Source organism: Musa acuminata, chromosome BXJ1-6, assembly GCF_036884655.1.
Source record: "Musa acuminata AAA Group cultivar baxijiao chromosome BXJ1-6, Cavendish_Baxijiao_AAA, whole genome shotgun sequence".
Lineage (NCBI taxonomy): Eukaryota > Viridiplantae > Streptophyta > Magnoliopsida > Zingiberales > Musaceae > Musa > Musa acuminata.
In genome coordinates this window covers 39,547,860-39,567,274 of record NC_088332.1, presented here as the reverse complement: position 1 = coordinate 39,567,274, position 19,415 = coordinate 39,547,860, and the positions used below count along the sequence as shown (strand labels likewise).

At 38.2% G+C, this 19,415-nt stretch overlaps 4 protein-coding genes across 4 annotated transcripts; 3 read left to right on the top strand and 1 right to left on the bottom strand.

The window, feature by feature from the left end:
- The first annotated feature begins 237 nt into the window (after positions 1-237).
- LOC103989245 (probable DNA primase large subunit) lies at positions 238-6,289 on the top strand. The gene is made up of 20 exons (XM_065190236.1): positions 238-398; positions 524-585; positions 665-768; positions 856-937; positions 1,025-1,084; positions 1,265-1,319; positions 1,593-1,612; positions 1,700-1,783; positions 1,869-1,933; positions 2,559-2,607; positions 2,720-2,767; positions 2,847-2,936; positions 3,027-3,086; positions 3,708-3,767; positions 4,360-4,434; positions 4,513-4,598; positions 5,354-5,447; positions 5,548-5,655; positions 5,831-5,867; positions 5,970-6,289. Exons 1-19 carry the CDS (start codon positions 266-268, stop codon positions 5,846-5,848), a joined length of 1,353 nt encoding a protein of 450 aa, XP_065046308.1. The 5' UTR covers positions 238-265; the 3' UTR covers positions 5,849-5,867; positions 5,970-6,289.
- A 1,167-nt stretch (positions 6,290-7,456) lies between these two features.
- Positions 7,457-8,917, top strand: LOC103989819 (squamosa promoter-binding-like protein 16). The gene is made up of 3 exons (XM_009408764.3): positions 7,457-7,821; positions 8,102-8,238; positions 8,402-8,917. Exons 1-3 carry the CDS (start codon positions 7,610-7,612, stop codon positions 8,872-8,874), a joined length of 822 nt encoding a protein of 273 aa, XP_009407039.2. The 5' UTR covers positions 7,457-7,609; the 3' UTR covers positions 8,875-8,917.
- Positions 8,918-9,742: 825 nt separating this feature from the next.
- Positions 9,743-14,457, bottom strand: LOC135676932 (gamma carbonic anhydrase-like 2, mitochondrial). The gene is made up of 2 exons (XM_065188667.1): positions 13,981-14,457; positions 9,743-10,252 (listed from the first exon to the last, which is right to left on the bottom strand). The coding sequence occupies exons 1-2, from the start codon at positions 14,363-14,365 to the stop codon at positions 9,876-9,878; spliced, it is 762 nt and encodes a 253-aa protein (XP_065044739.1). The 5' UTR covers positions 14,366-14,457; the 3' UTR covers positions 9,743-9,875.
- A 124-nt stretch (positions 14,458-14,581) lies between these two features.
- Positions 14,582-19,415, top strand: LOC135676933 (uncharacterized). Its single transcript, XM_065188668.1, has 3 exons — positions 14,582-14,971; positions 17,428-17,569; positions 18,881-19,415. Exon 3 carries the CDS (start codon positions 18,950-18,952, stop codon positions 19,160-19,162), a length of 213 nt encoding a protein of 70 aa, XP_065044740.1. The 5' UTR covers positions 14,582-14,971; positions 17,428-17,569; positions 18,881-18,949; the 3' UTR covers positions 19,163-19,415.

Here is a 19,415-nt window from a genome sequence, read left to right as displayed (position 1 = left end):
TCTCCTTTGCTGACCATGAGGACCGTAAAACCGGACAAATAGAATCGGATGTTGCCAAGAATGATACAACCGGAAAATAAACCGACCCGCTCCATCAATGAAATCGGGCCAACCGGACATGGATAGGAGAACGCGTTTGAATCGGTTCCTCCCGGTCCGGGTTCACTCGGCCCAATCGGACCGGCGTGAAGCGTTTCCCGCCAAATATTTCCTCAGGAAATAAAATGCGTCGCTTCCCTTTCTTGGTTCGAAGACTTGCAAGGCGATGGAGATCGTACGATCCCAGAGGAAACCGGCTGATGCCGCCGTTGCGCCGGCCCTCTCTCTCTACCGCTCCGCTCCGGCACTCGAGGTTCGGCTGGAAGATTTCGAGCTCTACGCCATAGATCGCCTTCGTGGTACCATCGAAACCCCACCTTTCCCCATTTCTAGGGTTTTCTTGTGTGCGGAATTTCTGGGGATATTGTGAATCCATTGGGTTTGATGGTAACTGATTGTATATTCTTGAATTGTTTCGGTGCAGTCCTGCAGGGGATTTCGGATGGCTTGTCCCGTGGGAAAAAGCCCGACGAGATGGAGAAATTGGTAAACTTTTGTGAGACTTTTTACGTGATTTGTCTATTTATTCTTCAATTTTTTAATATATTTTCCAACAAAAAACTAGGTTAGTGAACTTTGGAGAGCACATATGAGGCTTCAAGATACATCGGAGGAGATGAAGAAAGACATTATATCACACTTTGTGCTTCGTCTCGTGTACTGTAGAACGTACGTTCTAATTGCTATGATTCTGTTTGTTCGTGGATTTAGTCTTCCTGAATAGCGTTTACATCATTTCCCCTCTCTGAAATCTAGGGAGGATTTGAGGAAATGGTTTCTTTCCATGGAGACTTCTCTTTTTCGTTACCGTTTCCGGCTCGAAAGCCCTGAATCGCAGGTAGACTCTAGATATTTTTGAATAGACTGAGAGCTTTAAAATATTATCTGTTTCATTGTGCCTAAATTTTCTTCTGTTGCTTTGTAGAGGTTGCTCATGTCTGAGTTTCAGCTACCCTATAAAGCAATAAGTCATGCAGAATTTGAGGTATGTTTGCATCAGTGATACTAAATTGTTTGTGCTCTTATGTTGTCAAAGCAGACAAATTAATGTTGTACTCCAATTTCAATTGTTAACTATCCAATTTGGGATGTATTTTCTGAAAACTTTTTTCTAGAGAGAATGTTGGTCTTTATTTGAAAAAGAATGTTTTTTTCAACTTTGCAGACTGTGAAGGATAAGTTAAATCAAGTTGCACGTTCCACTGGTCCATCCTCAAATGGTATAAGCCTGCTACTGATCAGATATTTGGCATGTTATAATTAAGTAGGTGCATATGGATGAATAATATTAGACTTTGATGACTCCTGTTTTGAAATGCTTGTGTTGCAATTGAATTGCTCAATGGAATTTGCAATCATTAATTCAGAGAAAAACTAATTAACTGTTTATATGTTTCCCTTTTGGATCTAACACGTATGTACAATAGCTTAGCCATTTAAAGGTTTATCTTTGTTCTGTTAACTAGTCTGACATCTTGTTCTATGATTTGCAGCTGAAACCCTCTTCTTCAAGGTACGCTAGCTCCACATTTCTTTCAGTATCAGCTTTTCCGGGAAGTATATTCTAGCCTTGATTTCACTAACTCGAATCTACATGTAGGTACCTTTTGAAGAAGTTCCAGAACTTGTTGCTGGTCGTAGGGTATTCATGCTTAAAGGTTTTGCTTATGTTGCCATGAATCAGGTCCATATTGGATTCGACATCAACTAATTCGAACTCCAAAAACCTATGATTGTTATCCTAAAATTGGTTGTAATCATTTCTTCAGGTTGTGTCACTTGTTGCTACTCAATTCCGGAGCAATCTCTCCAAGGCCCTTGTCCTAACCAACAGGTAAAATGGTCCTTTGATTTCGGATTTAAGTATTCTGATGATTTTGGTGTCCTGCAACTGGTACACTTATAATTGTTTATTTTTAGCAATACCGCTATTCCTTATAGAACCACAGCGAACTGCTTCTATTCTATAAAAGCTTGTAGATCCAATATGTTATCAATAGAACTGGTTTTCTTTATCCAAAACCAGTAATTAAATCAGAGATTGGATTCAGCCCCTGATGGTTGCATTTTTCATGAATATTCCAAGATAAGGGAAAAAAAGACATAACCATTGAGAGAGGGAAGTTTGAGTTCTGATATTTATACAACATGAAAGACAGACTTGTCAATGTAAATATTTTATTGAACATGAAATGGTACAGAAGTGCTTTAAGAGCTTGTAGGAACTAAATTTCATTTGTGGCTTTTCATCAATATATTGCATGGCAAGAATAGTGTTGCACATTTTAATTGATTTGGCTTCAAACATTCCCAATAAACAACTTTTGAATATGATTTTATTTCTGTGTAACATCATTTCTCTTTTCTGCATAGAATTAGTTTTACATCATTGGCTCTTTTCAAATGTCAAGATATGTCGTGACTTCTAACCTTCATAACTATCATGTGATTTCAAGCAGAAAATGGACCTCTACCATCAGAGACAAAGAGAAGAACAGGTTGACTCCTGTGAGTATATATTTAATTTAACTGCTATCATTTATGTCTTATTTTTCAGGTTCAGCAAAAATCTTGTACTTCAAAGATCACCATTGCTTAATAGTATCTTTGCCGATGTTAGATTGTCGAAGCTCTCAGCACAGGTTACCTAGGGCCTGACTACTCTCAGGTTAGACTTTCGTTCTACTATTTTGTTTAGTCATCCAAAAGTAATTTGATTTAGCTGATTATTGGAGTATTTATCACAGCCAAAAGAATTTTCTGAGATATCTTTGAAGGACATTGACCAGTTAGCTAGCAGTTCTTTTCCTCTTTGTATGCGCCATTTGTTTGATAAGGTAGTAGATCTTTATATGTATGAATCTTAACTAATTGAATATCTATTATAATCTTAACAGCTGGACTTATATATGGTTTTGTGCCTGCAGTTAAGAGAAAATCACCATTTAAAACATGGAGGAAGAATGCAACTTGGCCTTTTCCTTAAGGTATTCTTTTTTACTATAATGTTGTCATATTTCACTTGTCCACTGGTATGTTCTACATTATCTGACAGTTAATACATGTGGTGATTAGAGAAACATCAGAGATACAATAAGTTTTATCACTTTCGAAACTACATGTAAATGAATTTTCATTTTCTAAACATATATAACCGTCATTTACTTTATTGAAATCTTTCTATGATATGATTTACATCTTTTGAGAAGCGCATAGCAACCATATTGTACTAAAATATTCTCTATTTTTATTTTTATTTTATTTTTTAATACTTCTTTACATTTGAATTTTGTTTCCTTTTAGAAAAATAGATATTTTATGAAATATCTAATAAAATTTGAGCATATAATAGCATCACTATTTTCTCAAATTTCATTTTTGTATTTAATATGTTTCTATTTATTTACTCTTTTACATTGTTTTTTTTTTGGTTTTTTATTGATTCTGATCTCACTGATCAGATGAGATCTGTGTACTTATAGAAAAAAGTACATGATTTGCCATATAAGTTCTTGTTGACCTTCTTGTTATGATTTAGGTTGAAATGATAATTCTCAGGTTTTCTGGTAACTTGCTAATATGTCAAATTGTTTTTTTTCCCTTTGCAGGCTGTAGGCTTAAAATTGGAAGATGCTCTTGCATTCTGGAAATCAGAGTTTTCTCAGAAGGTTTTTCTGCATTAAATTGTTTTCTGAGTTTGTGATTTTACTTTAGGTTTTATCTTCTGCAGTTTAGATGGATAAATCTATCACAAGTATTCTCAAATACGATGGAGCATGCTTGAATTATGAGATTTCTACTTCCCCCTCCTTTTTTCCCCCTAAATTAAACCATGTTGCACTCTGATGTGGGAAAGATCCCTCTTTTTGTATTTTTCGGCTAGAAAATTAGGTAGGACATCGTAGAGATGCATCAATTCAATTGTATAGCAATTGGTTTATCTTGTACTCTTGCTGTTTATAGGTTTTATATAGTCTAGGTTGTTTGGAAAGGCAATTTGATTTGCCTGAGTTTAAACATTATTTAAGATAACCCCTATTTTGAGTGAAAAGAATTAGGTTAGCTGAGTTTGTGCTTTTCTGTTGTTGAAAGATCATTCATTTAGTAAGATTTTCTGGCCATATAAGTGCTTAAATCTCCTGCTTTGAACACTAAGAAGACATTAAAATTGAAAATTATGCATTTAGATAAGTTGCACCACACTTTGTAGGTTCATTTCTTATATCTTCTGCTGACATTAGTTGTTACATATTGACACAGGTTGGTGCTGAGCGATTTGACAAGGAATATTCATACAGCATACGCCACAACTATGGAAAAGAAGGAAAAAGAACAGTACGCTACCCTGCTTAATAAATATCTTTAGAATTGGCAAATGGCTGATTTTGCTTTCATGTTATCTAATTCTATCAGGATTATACACCTTACGCCTGTCACAAAATTATTTCTTCAACTCCTAGTGTTGGTGATCACCATGGTTGTCCTTACCGGCATTTCAGGTGAGTTTCATGCTTGACTTATTTGATCTGCACCATCTAGTATTTAGCTGTTATTGTCCAAGTCCTTTAGATGGCATCATAGCTTCATAAAAAATGTGCTCGCTTTGATGTATATAATATGTATTATTAGATGCAGCTTTTGTATGGATATGGCTTGGTTGCTTTATGGATAAAATAGAAGTTTATGATTGTTTTAAATATTAGTACCTAAACAGTAGATCTTCTGCATGCCTAAATAGGTAAGGGCATGATTTTGGTCCCCCACATGAAAAAGGCAAAGGTAAGAGAAAAGAACTAATATCATATGGATATTGGCCGATTGTCCTCGATAGTTTGACAAAGTTAGCTAGTATAGAATAAGAATATTATGCATACTGTTCCCCTGATTAAAGATATATACAAGGGATAGAAGGTTCTCATAATAATATAATTCGACACCTTTTGCCATGTAACTATATTTTCGTAGCTGGACTTCTCAGATGGTGAACTGGAGAGGAACCTTATTAAAAACACAACATATTGATATCTCTACTTGAAACAGCAATAGCATGTGAATCATACGAGTGTAGGTTGGTTGACTTGTTTAATCAAAAGTCTGATGTGCTTTACTTCTTGGTGTATATTTATTATAACTCTGTAATGCACACAATACACTGTGAAAGTATCCGAGCCGCACAGAAGAGTATTGTGCATATGTTGCAAATCTTTTGTTTCTCCATCATAGTTGTCTGTAACTGTCATTCTCTTTTTAACAGCGAGGAAAACTTGAGGGCTGCTCTTGGTAAAATGGGGGTTGGTGGACGTTCATTAGATGATATATTGGATAAAGTACGGAGCCGGCATTATCAGGTATTCAAATTGGAAATCGTGAGCTCAATCTGGTGATATCTTGATTTCTTACGTTCTGTTCACCTGAAACTTCTTTAATTGATAATGTGAACATTATCAGGTAGCTTGTACATTGACCTTTGAGGCTGTCCATGCTGCCTCATGTGATAGTGGGATAAACCACCCCAATCAGTACTTCGAAGCAAGCCAAAAGACTTTACAAACCAGGGTAAGTTGAAAATAACTTTGGGATGTCATATTTCTCTGCCTGCCATTTCTTTCAGAAACTAATATTGCACTTTCCCTTTGTGATCAAGATGACGAAATTTCTTACGTAATAGTGAACATAAGCCTTTTGTTTTCAGAACCAACACCCTAAGTTTGATTTATTTCTTGCTTTACAGAGGCAAGCCACGAGCTGACTTACCCAAAATTTTTCAGGTTTTATTTCTGCTTTGATATTTCATATGTACTTTAATTAGTTCTGATGCCATGTAGTGATTCAACATTAATAATGCAAGATATCTAACCTTCATGACACAGTGAAAGGTTTATGAAAGATTTATGAATCTCCCCATCACATGGGTGGTGGCTCCCCCTTCCTACCAATCTGTGATGATGATCAGAACAATATGGAGATTTATGAATCCGTGCTACATTGAGCTTGTCATTTCCGCTGTCCTGCTAGACTGGCCTTGTGGTTTCATGATGAAATATAAGTTACTTCTCCATGTTAATATGGCAGGCAGTTCTTGGTTTTGAAATTTTATGACATGTTGGCCATTTTGTTGTAATATGCACTTCCAGGGTGTGGCCTCTTATCAATCACATTTTCTGTGAATCCTAAAAGTGACCTTGCTAGATTTGTTCCCTTGTTGTGGCCTCTTCCGTACCTTAAATCTCTCCTATCTACCATCCTTTAAACTGCATATGAATACCTTAAATTTTGATGTCCCCAAGTACGAGAAAGAAGTTATGAAGGGATACAATAGTGTGCTTGAAAATGTGCCACATGAAAGAATGCTGCCAAAAGTGAAGAAGAAGACAAAAATACCAGTTCATTCCCCATCATTCATTCTCACCACCAGCATTGCCTCGGTTGAAGAAGTGCACGAAGGCCACATGAAATGCTGCTGCTAAAAGTGAAGAAACAATATCAGTTCATTCCCCATCATTCTCACCACCGGCATCGCCTCCGCAGAAAGGGAGGGGAGGTCACCACTTTGTTTCATGCCATGCCTTTAGGGGGAGAAGGAAGTGGTGGTTTCCATTTGGCTTCGTATTCCCTTTTTTTTCTTACATTGTTAATTTTACTGATCAGTGATAAATCATAGTAAGATAAAATCAATACGTGATCAATGATAAATCATATGATATTTTCATTAATAAAATTAAAACAACATATGAAGAAACAAGATTAAATATTTTATTTTAATAAGTACAAGGATCTCAATATAATTTTTAAAAATATAAAGAATAAAATATTAAAAATAACTAATTATATGAGTAATCTATAATTAACCTAAATGATATTTAATCTCAAGATCTTATCATCAATGATAAATTGAAACAGTCTTTTGCTTTACAAGTGGATGGATTTGATATATGATCAGCATACTACTACTACTACTACTACTACTTTAATTCCATGATTAGAATTTAATGATGATTGTTAAACACGACAGAATCACTAGCTGTTCCGTGTTACATTTCCACATAGATATCATAAATTCGGAGCAATCTTTGTCGAACGAGACCAAATCATAACCGTCCTTTTCGACATTACTTCCCGGGAAAGAAAGCATCGTATTTTCCAGAAGGAAGATAGAATTTGATCTTTCTATCACGTTTATTATCAGGTTATTTATTTACTTAATAATTGGATTAGATAAAACGTCGAGATCATATGATATTAGTTTCTCTGTTCCTGTCGTCGTCGGATTCGATGTGAGCAGTTGGATGTTTGGAAGCGCTACATAAGCCCTCTTCGAGCTGCTTCTCTTCATGAGCTTTTTGCTTGCCTTCCCCTCTCTCTCACTGCTTCTCTCAACACGTTCGAGGCCTTTCTGCAATTCCGACCTGTGCTTTGGTCTCCTTCGCGGAACGAAAGGCTGTTTGCTTCCTGTTGGGAAGTGGGTGCACTAACGAACGAGGCCGCGCACGTGGCGTCGGAGAGAGCGAAAATGGAGGTTTCGTCCTCGGGGGCGCGGAAGAGGGCGCAACCGACGAGCACGGCGAGCCGGAACCGGGTTTGGTGCTTGGTCGACGGATGCAGGTCCGATCTAAGCAACTGCAGGGAGTATCACCGGCGCCACAAGGTCTGCGAGCTCCACTCCAAGACTCCGGTGGTGATGGTGGGCGGCGTGGAGCAGCGCTTCTGTCAGCAGTGCAGCAGGTAAAAGCGGCACGGCGACCAATGACATTCCGCCACGCGGCCCTGCATTTGCTTCGTCAATCTGATTAGTTAGCAGCTTATGCTTATATTTTTGTAATATTTAATACTTAAATACTTATATACTAAAATATTATTAAATAATATTTTATTTTATTTTATTTTTTATTTTATAAATATAGGGATCAAAAGACTAAAAATAATTAATTATAAGAACTAATCTCTCTCTCTCTCTCTCTCTCTTGTTGATGATAGTGAATGGTGAGATGAATGATGCCTGCAGGTTTCACCCGCTGGTGGAGTTCGATGAGGTGAAACGAAGCTGTCGGAAACGCTTGGACGGACACAACCGGCGCAGGAGAAAGCCTCGATCAGAAGAAGCATCCACTGCTTCTGCTTGCCTGATTCCACTTCCACCAGGTTTCATCTTTTCATCGCTCGTCTCCCTTTCCTTCAACCGCACATTTGATGACTATTTCTAAGTTGATGCCTCACTGAGCATATAAAACAGAGCATCATCAACCAGTGATGGAGCTCCAGACAGGCTCTTGGAGTCTTCTAATGGCTCGAACTTTGCATGCAGCGAGCGGATTCTCTATGTATCCTCTCACGTCGCTCTTGGAGTCTGCTAGTGCCGAGAAAGATGCACGGGAACAGCGTTTCCCTCCATCCTTCTCCCACGGCTACGAAGAAGGCGAAGCTGCCTTCTGCCGCACAGCAATGGACGAATGCGGTGGATCGACCCGAGTTCTGCACTCCTATCGTGTTCTCTCTCTTCTGTCATCAACGTCTCAAGCTTCGATCGCAAACGTTGGCCGAATGCTGCCTGCTGATACGAATCCCATGGATCAGCCCCTTCTCTCTGGTCCTCAAGCCTCGAGCGGTGTGCTGTCGACAGGGTTCTCTTGTTCGAGGATGGAGGACGACCGAGTAGGCGGAGTTGTAGTCTCTGATACTGATGCCGATCTCCAATGCATGTTTCTCGTTGAGGGCGAGGAGTCCTTGGACGAGCCTCCCAATCTCTTCCCTTCTATTGGCGGTAGTAAACCTCTGTAATTTTTTTTGATACGCAGCATTAAAAAAACTACAATTGAATATTTATATTTATATTTATATAAAGTCGATGAAACGAGATTAAATATTTCACTTTCGTAAGTATAAATATCCTAATATAAATTTTAAAAATAATATTTTACTTTCGTAAGTATAAATATCCTAATATAATTTTTTAAAATAATATTTTACTTTCGTAAGTATAAATTTAAAAGTATAATGGTGGAGATATAAAGATAACTAATACTCTCTATAATTAGCCCCAAAATGATGGAGGTCCTAAAATAGATGGAGTGCACCTCAACTTGGTAAGTAAGAAAGCAGTATCTACTATGCCCAATGTTATTTGACTAAATTACTGTTTACTATTTATATATTATTTATTTTCCTGATTAAGAGAGCTTTTTATATTCAAGATTTATGATTGATATTTTTATCATCTTAAATAATATTCACATCTATATCCAGGCGAACCTAATTCAGAACTGCTGGATTATTTTGAGACATTCTGTCACATCCATCTTGATAGAAAATATACTATGAATGATGACTAGCTTATTGGTCTCTCAGTTGGAAAGTATACAAGCAACAGCGACTGGAGAAGAAAACAAAAAAAAACTTCATTGATTAGATCTGAAACAATCACCCACTCCAGAATTTTTAAGTAGAGGAGCAACATTCTCTCTCAACAAATTGGACAATCTGTGGAAAGATGAAAAAGAAAGAAAGCTGCTCAAGAAACAATATGAAAATACATGTTCAAGGCTTAATCACCATGCTTTTTGCCTGTAGGGTTGTTTTAACTAATAAAAGCAGTGAAATGACTTGGTTTCTGAAACAAACAATAGAAGGGATGGTTAGATTTCAGTCATAAGGAAACAACACAGACGTTCATTGTTATATATTCACCAACAAACAGAAAACATTTGGTCTTAGATGCCAAAAATACACATCGAGTGGTCGCTGCTTATTTCCTCCAACTGTGCCAACAAAATGCTCTTCCTTCAAAGAGAAATATTTAGGGCCTTCTTCATCTTCTCAACCTCCAAGTAAACCGTGGAATATGGAAGGAATTCAGAAAAATGGCTCTGCATAAGATCATTAATGGCCACAGCTAGTTTTGGAATCTCTAAGATTTCTTCGTGGGTAAGCTTTCGAACAAAACGAGCTGGATTGCCGGCCCATAGCTCACCGGTTGGAATCCTACGACCAGGGGGGAGCACAGATCCAGATTCAAGGATGGAATTGGTCTCCACCAATGATCCTTCCATAAGAATAGAGTGCTGACCGATTATACATTCTGGCTCGATTGTGCATGAACGAAGCAGACTGTAAGCACCAACAGTAACGTATCGCTCCACTAATGTTTCAGCTGGAAGCCCTACAACATAGAAGCATGCTGGAGATGAGTTGTTTTTTTTCAAGGAAATAGCTAACCAATTCACCGACAAGGCAGAACCAGAAAGAATGCAGCCTTGCCAACAGATTAAACTCTGTACAAAATTTACTACATATTTTGAAGTAAACAAAAAGGTGAGCTAACAGATCGTCATAAGTGTCCTTCACAGCAAGTCAACTAAAGATTACTAAACACATCAGAACAACTCCCCAAATGCTTTAGACAAATAAGAAGTGCCAAAAATTTTCTCACAGCACATGATAAGGGAGGCTGAACCCAATTATCCAGGCCATTGCGAACTGCACTATAGAAGACAAACATGCAGAGAGTCTGTGAAGACACAGAATGGAAGACACAGAGACAGTGTCAGACAAAAAAGTACCTAAAAACAACACAGAATGGAAGATCAATGTTTCACCATGTTGGAGAGTTAGCAATCAGCAGCATTTAGACCCCAATCATCTGTTAATATCTTTAACATCAAAGCACCTGTTCGCATTAGTGAGAGATGTACCAAGGAAGCAAATGGCACTTCCCTATACAGAAGAAGTGCCCTGAAACAATGATGGTCTGGAACATCACAGCAGTCTCCAACACTGTGGTACCATTAACCGAACACAACCGACAAATGGTTAGGTTACATGAAAGGTTGAAATTTAGATACGGAACACTGCTGCTTTTAATTGATTATTTATCCTGTGGTTCTAATGCACAGAGTGTTAATCTATAACAGTAATTTAAACATGAGCCTGAGCAAACATAAAAAACAATATATCTGTCAAAGAGAAAGTAGATGTTATTGCCCAAAACGAAGGAAAAATTGCAAATGCAAGTAATATGACAAGAAGAGGCATGGGTAGATAGCTAACAGAAGACGTGGATTTCAAGAGTCAAAGCAGTGACTCTTTCTGATATAGTTACTTTTTCATTGTTTTATATGGAATTGTGTATTTTAAGTTATATAATAAGCAAAAAATATAAGAGGTACTTGTGGAAGAATAGTATCAGCATATCCTATCAACAAAGTCCTAGCTGGCTTGTGCCCAAATAGAAAGTTCAAATATGATTGCATGAGCGTAAAACAATACAAACTATATTATCTAGAAATATGAAAATTATCTTTTAGAAAATATATATGGATGGCTAGTAAGCACCAAACAATCTGAAGTATCATGAATAGTCATGAAAGTGCCATTTCTCGCTTCGAGCTAGCTTGCAGTGCTCAAGGATAAAAGCTCAAGGCAGGAACCAACCAAACATTCAATTTTATTTTCCTACATCTGATACTATTAAGTGTAATCATCAGATCAAACGGGTCATCGAACCAGGCAAGCTCCAGTTCATCGAGCACTGGTCAAACTGATGTACCAACTAGTTGAATTGCAGATTCAATAAAAATATATACATGTATATATATAATATTTTCATATCTATTCTATTTTTTTATTTTCTCCTTTCCATTTCCTTTACTTTTGTTTTTGCATTCCTTTTATTATTCGTCATTCTTTTCCCACTTCCTCTTCACCCTCACATTCTACCTCTCCTTCATTTGCTCTTCTTCTCTCTCCACTTCTCCTCTTCCACTCCCACTTAATCTTCTTCTTCCTCTTTTTCTTTTCCTTCCACTCCTCCTATTCTTCTTTCTCTGCACCTCCCTTTATAATTTGACCTCTTTGCCTTTTCCTCCCTAGAACAATGATGATCCTAGAAATTTGTGAAGAAAAAAAAACATTTGCAATCCTTTCAGGCTTTCAGCTTCTCCTTAAATCTTCTATCATACTAATTACCCAGAGTGAAATTCTTTGGTCACCATTCATGCCAGTCTCTGCCACCGTATAAATACATGAATTCTCTCTTAACCTTTAATGATCAATCCATGTCATGCACGTTATGCATAACTACAAAATTTATTCTTGTGTATATGTAAAAAACATACTGTCAAAAAACCTTATTCTTGGTCACCTCACAGCATCAAGATTGGGGCTTTAGTTAATTATTAGCTGGCTCTTCCATCTGCAAATCTTATTTGGATGACATAAATCTGGCATTTCACTTACAGTACTAGTTATTTTTTATTAGGCTGAGTAGGACCACATGTACCCTGTTTAGTCATTTTGTGGTTTAATGTACAGATGAACTTTCTTCTGACTGCATCCGAGCTTTCAATTTTCTTCAAAGGGAACAACTCACAGGATGTGAAACTGTTTTCCTTCATGCAATTTTTGCTAATGATAGACAACCAAAACAATAATAACTGTTCATAGGATAAATCCATTTTGTATTTATGTGACCTATTATTAGTATTCACCAACCATTATCTTCATCAAATCCAATATCCACAATCTCTAAGATATAAGCAAAATTATCCATGGCATCGATCCATGTGTATATTACTGCAGGTACTAATGTCCACCATCCTGGACCAGTGAAGCAAAAAAGGCAGATAAAACTTTGATCAAGGATATCAAACTTGATTGGGTGCTGCTTATTAAGGTTAAGGATAAGGGTTTAACTTAAGGCCTAAAATTGCCAGAAATCAGTTGTCTCAGGGACAAATGACGTCTATAGTGCCCTATAAATGTGAGACATTTTCATAAGTACAATATATAATAAATTCTTAGGCAAACAGGTCGTCCAAGTTCCAAAATGTAGAACAGAGTGGGAATGGTTGTATCCATGATATCATGTAGATAGATTTGCCATTCCAATATTTTTCTTGAAGTTTATGCATGAGCACCAGTCCAATAAGATGATATAGAGTACCATCATAGATGTCTAGGATTGGCCTCACCTAAGAAAGTGAAATTCCCAAACTATTTCTGTAACAATAAAAATTGTCATAATCCCTTGAAAGAGATGTACAGAGTGTAGTTCCTTCATGGAAAGGCATTTTTACATCAATACAATGCATGGTTGTAAATTCTTTGGGATGCTAAAATAAAACAAAGATAAAGTAGGTTACCCAACTCAACAGAATATTCATGTGCAACACCGATTCATAATTCAATAAATCAAGTAGACGAAGAAATTATTTTACAGTCATCAAATTTCAGCTGCTACTCTGATGGTATACACTTTGGCTTTGCTTGCAATCCAAAAACAAAATTCTCCATAAGCAAGTTTTGCTCAACTGACACTTTTCTTGCTCAATCAAAATCCCACAAACTAAAATATCAACATTTAATTCATATGAGAGAAGAGCAACCTAGCCATCCAGCTAACTGAGTTCATTCTTCATCAAACTAAGTGATTTGCCATTGGTTCGTTTACTTATAAACTAGGTCATATTCATTTCCCTTTGATGGCCTCAAATGAGCATATGACATGGACATCTGCTTCTTCACCTGTCAGCAGCAGTTTCATGGATAAATTTCCAAGTGCCTTCATTTCCGCCAGTCAGTTGTGCCATAAATAAAATTACCCCTAATCTAAGTTTAGTGTGATTGCAAAATAGAGCTTAGTGCAAAATACATGGAAAAAAAACCCTAAAAGGAGACTCGTGAGGAATTCATTCAAACACCTCACAAATAATAATCATAACACTGCTCACAGATAGGCAAGTCTTTGGCCGGAGGAAGAAACTCCAATTGCAAAAGAAGAAGAATCATAAAGCATATACTATTCAAACTTAAGATTCTGGATCTAATTAAACGCACTCGAAAGACGCAACCTAGTCGACCAGTAGATTTAGATCAGGGAAAGGGGGGGACCTGTGGGTGACTTCCAGGCGGCGTGAAGAACGCAGCGCTCCTGGACGTTGGCGCAGAAGCCGACGGTGATCTTGTTGAGGTCGCCGCGCAGGACGGCGCCGTTCCAGACAGAGGCGCCGTCGCAGACCGTCACCTGCCCGGCAAGGACGACGTTCGGGGCGACGTAGGCGTCGACAGCGATATTGGGCACCCACTGCCCCAGAGGGATGATCCGGCGCTGCCCCCGGTAGTCCCACTTCACGCGATCCGACGGCGTCAGCGGCGGCCCCGCAGCCGGTGACACCGCCGGCGCGGCGGCCTCGGCGGAGAGGAGGCGGCGAAGGGGGAGGAGTCGGGATGGATCGGCTAGAGTTCTTCGTGACAGACGAGCGAGGGCCGCCGCCATTTCCGATGCTCTTTTCCTGTAGGAGAAGAGAGGACAGGCGAGGAGAGGAAGAAACGCGAAAAGGATCGCATTCGCGTGCGGTTCACAATACATGAATGTGCAATCCAACAATTGTATCGATATGGATTCATTGGACCGGGTCAGTTCGGATCGGGTCGTGTTGGATCGGATTGGGACGGACCGAGTACGGTCGGGTCGGCCTTTGAGTTATTCTCGTCTCTTCGCCTTCGTCTACATTCTCTCCGTGTTACGGTGATGGAAGGCGAGGGTCTGACCTCGAGTCTCCTTTACGAGGTCTTCTCCATTGTCTTCGTCATCCTCCGCTCCCTCTAACTCGCCATTCCCACCACCACCTTCTTCTTGGCCTTCGCTTCGGAGCTGCTCCCGTACCATGGCACTCCACTGATTCCGCGTTCATGCTGCTGAGATTGTCGATGCCGCTGATTCTCGCTAGTTCCGTCACGTTCGTCATCGGGTTCCTGTTGATTCCCTGGGTGCTGGGGATGCTGACCGTGTTCTACTTGGCCGGGATCGTCTCGAATCTGTCGGTTTTGGGGCGAGCCATCCTTTTCCCATCCAGCCTCTTCGGCCCAATGGTGGTCAAAGGTGAGATCTTTCCTCAGTTGTTTGGTCTTTTTGATCGTTGAAGTTGTTTATTGTTACCACTTCCATGAAAATTCGGAGCTTTTCATTCTCTTCTTTGGACTACCTTCCCTTACACATGTTTCTGGATGTTCGTAGTTTATAGTATGAACTTCATGCTGCACGTTTTCCTCTCTATGTATCAGTGTCTTCCATCAGTCGTAGATCTTAACAAAATGCCTTTTTTCATCATTAATGAAAATTACAGTTCACTTTGTCTGGGAATTTTTTTATTTTTTTATTTTTCTTTATTGGTGATTTCTCCTTGTTTTTTAGTAGGAAATTAGTGGGCTAAATGAAATATTTTCTTACCACAAAAGACTACTATGATCGAATCAATAGGGTTTTTAAAAATATTTCAGCCTAAGGTCCATCAGTTGATATGTAGATCCAATTATTTTTTCATCGTTTCACATTGCTTTATATGGACATAATTAGATCATAAACCTTCATATACAATAGGATGCACATCCATACTGCTGGTTACCTCTACTATAGAATTGGATTGTTCTAACTAAAGGCACAGTAGGAGAGAATCTGTAGCTTTCTCTCTTTGTTGGTCCCTGCATTTTAATTCTTTTCCTGCTTGCTGTGCTTTTTTCTTGTGCTGTCCCTTTCATCGGTTGTTGCTAAAGCTATGTAATCTTATAAAATAAGCCATTATTTTGGTTGTCAATCACATCGTAACTCCCTAGATTGTCCCTAGGATATTTCCTACCTTATCTTTAATCACTTCCATCTAGAATATGACCAATCACAAACATGCTAGGTTTTTTCTTGCTGGATTATGATTTCTTTCAGATGAAGTTGTTAGTGAACGAATGTGCCGTGACTGATGAGTCAGCACGGCTTGGTCCGCGGGTCGATGTCGGGAGCCTCCTGCCGGCTGAGCTGGCCGTCAGGGCCGACTAGGTCCTCGAGTCGAGGTTGGTCGATGGCTCGCTGCGGGGACGCCGGTCCGCGACTTCCGAGGTTGGGCTGCTTTCCTGTAAAAACGGCCTTCGTCGGGTGATCCCCGACTTTGGCCCCTTCGACGAGCAAGTTAGTAGTCTCCCTCTTTTTTTCCCCATCACTGGAGGCCGGGATCGAGGTCTTTATACTGTCGTAAGAGGGTCGGTCGTACGTGGGTTAGCGTGGTGGGCACAACACGGCATCAGTACGGATTCTGGCTCGACGTGCGGGGCGTTGCCGTCCCGGGATTACTGGGACTAGACGTGTCAAACAGTATCTTGGGAGCATGGCTTCTGACGTGGCATGTGGCATCGGTTGTGACGTGTCCATGGGGCAAAATATGCCTTATCAGAAGTCACTCTTCATTGACTTCATTTTCCTAGTGACATGGCGTGTCATTTCCATGCCAAGCTTTTTATAAGTCTCTAATTAAACCTTCATCATGAAATGCATGTAACACCTCTAATTAGTCTCACGTCGAAAGTGGACAAGATTAAAATTGACTTATAAGGGTCTAATGAGTGTACTACTATCAACTTCAACTTAAGCATTTTGATCAGTTGTTTAGACCAAATGAAGTTGATAAGCTAGTTAGCCCATCAGGCCCGGGTCACTGATTTATGTGTTATATATATATATATATATATATATATGTGTGTATTGCATGGTGATTTATAAATCATAGTAAAGGATTTAGTTCTCCCATGACATTAAACAAAGAGATATCTCTGGCATAGTCAACATGTGGATTATTGTCTGGCATGATTAGTACATATAGATGATGCAAGAGTCCAAAGTACAGTAGTTTGAATGAAATTTAAAAAGATCAACGATATCAAGGAGCTTTAAAATTTTAATTATTTTTTCTTTGTAAAAAAGAAAAGGATACGAAACACTCGTATGGTGGATGGAACAGATTCACTGAACTTTTAATGGTGATCAGTTAGTTGTCTTCACGGAAATCTTGGGAAGATTTCATTCTAAGGATTTAAGTGATTGCAGATCATGTATAGTTACTTATTTAATTTGATTGTGAATATTCTATTATCAAGATCACCACTTAGCAACAAGAAATTGTTTGCCCTGTATGACAAGTATTAAATAAAGATTGCTGATTGATTGACTTTGTTCTTCCCTTGTGTACAAAGATGAAATTTACTCAATCACAAAATCATGGTAGCACCTAAAGAAATTTATAATGTAATAGCCTGAAGCTTCTCTGGAGACGACATTACATCGTGAAATGTCGGTTCTCGTTTTAGTGGCTTGGTCTTTTGATTCTGATTGGTCTTATAATATATCTTATAATCAGCAAATTATCTTATAATCTTATAATGTATCTGCTTGATAACAAATGTTCTATAGGGTTCCATGAAAATTCTCTAATTAGTCATCTTTCATGTTTGTAGATCATTCACATTTGCTCTAAATTTGTCTATTTTAGCAACTGAGGCAAGTTCCAAATACAGCATGGTATTGCAGGCCAACTATTGTCTAAACTTCCAACGGATTAGAAGATCTCTGCTGGGAATGCAGGCTGTCTTGTATTGGTTGTCTGTAGACAGTTGGGTGCCTGCTATTTTAACTGTTCTTCGTGCCACTCAATATGAGGTCTGGACCTCTAATCTACTATGTTTGACTTGTAAACTTGTTGTTTCATTTTTTTGTCTTGTAACATGGTATAACATATTCCATAAATTTTACACACCCAATTAATATAGTATTATGATTCTAATATGCTATATTACACTGTCATGAATGTAGTATTATGTTTCAAATTAATATTATGATCTCCATAGTGATGCTTAAATGCTATCTCTTGCTTGCTAGTTTGGAAGTTTGTAGTGTAATCAATGGCTATTTAAAACTATCTTTTAATAAGATATCTAATCATTAAAATGGTTCTAAATTATTGTTCATTTTAGACTTGAAGTAAACACGACAGTTTTATAGCAAAACAATCAAATAGTACAAGTTGACTTTGCCATACAATAACAATAAATAAATGTAAATGTCAAGACTACTACTTTACTTTTAGTAAAATATAAGTGAATAAATCAAAGAAACATGAGGTTTGTAGACTTGCAATGCTTTGATTGGTGTTTAGAAGTTCTTTTGGAATCAGAATCGATCACATTAACAAAGTGAAACAAAATGAAGCTTTGCTCAATGAATCAGAGAATTAGGTTGAAACATTCATATTACCCAGAAGGTTTTCCTATTATGCGATTCATTTTTGCTCATTCTCATATATTATTAAAGTTTATCCAACAATCACAAAATGAAGCTTTGCTCAATGAATCAGAGAATTTGGTGGAAACATTCATATTGCCCAGAAGGTTTTCCTATTATGCGATTCATTTTTGCTCATTCTCATATATTATTAAAGTTTATCCAACAATCACAAAATGAAGCTTTGCTCAATGAATCAGAGAATTTGGTGGAAACATTCATATTGCCCAGAAGGTTTTCCTATTATGCGATTCATTTTTGCTCATTCTCATATATTATTAAAGTTTATCCAACAATCATAAAGTTCATAATGGTTTCAACATCAGGCTAAGATTTGGTACAATCCCTATGAGTTTGTGCCAGGGCACAGGTGATGCTCCATGCATCTGGCACACCCAGTTCTTTTGTCATTTTGCAATGATACTTTACTTTATCTAAGCAATCCCCACATAGTATCAGTGACAAAGAAAGCATGTAGATAGCTTTTCCAAAAGATCATTTAATTTACTGTGCTACACTGAGAAAAGAAGCTTTTAGGCCTCCAATGGCAATGAATTAGTGTAAAGCATGCATTCCATTCAACCGAAAAAAGCAATCATTCCTTTCTGTTTTTATTCTTTGGCCTCCCTGTTTGCTTTCTTATTGCTTGAGTTCTACATCTCTTTCTGAAACCTTTATGATTGCCACTAGTATATTAGCCTACGCTGAGAAGAAGGAACAAAGATTCAAAATTCTGCAAGGCCTGGAACCAAGAGAGAGATGACTACTGATTGGGGGCCGGTGATTGCCGCGGTGGTACTCTTCATCCTCCTATCGCCGGGGCTGTTGTTTCAGCTGCCGGCTAGGACAAGGGTGATTGAGTTTGGCAACATGTACACTAGTGGGATCTCAATTCTGGTCCATGGCATTCTCTTCTTTGCAATCTTAACCATCCTGGTGATTGCCATAGGTGTTCATCTGCATGTTGGCTGATCTGATCACAGGTGGTGTAAGTGTTCGCATTCAACTTAGTTTTGTCGTATCTTTAACAGTGGTTGTCTGATGTTTGTACAATGCAAAGCTCAAGAACAAGCACTAGTCATTTAAATGGTTTCAAATCTGACGAAGAGTTGGATAGTTTTGTTTGAAACGACTTCGTTTCTATTGTTCCTTGAAAGTCCTAATAAGAAATTATTACCTTGCTTATGTATTCTGGGATGATTAATTCCCTTAAGGTATTCCTTAA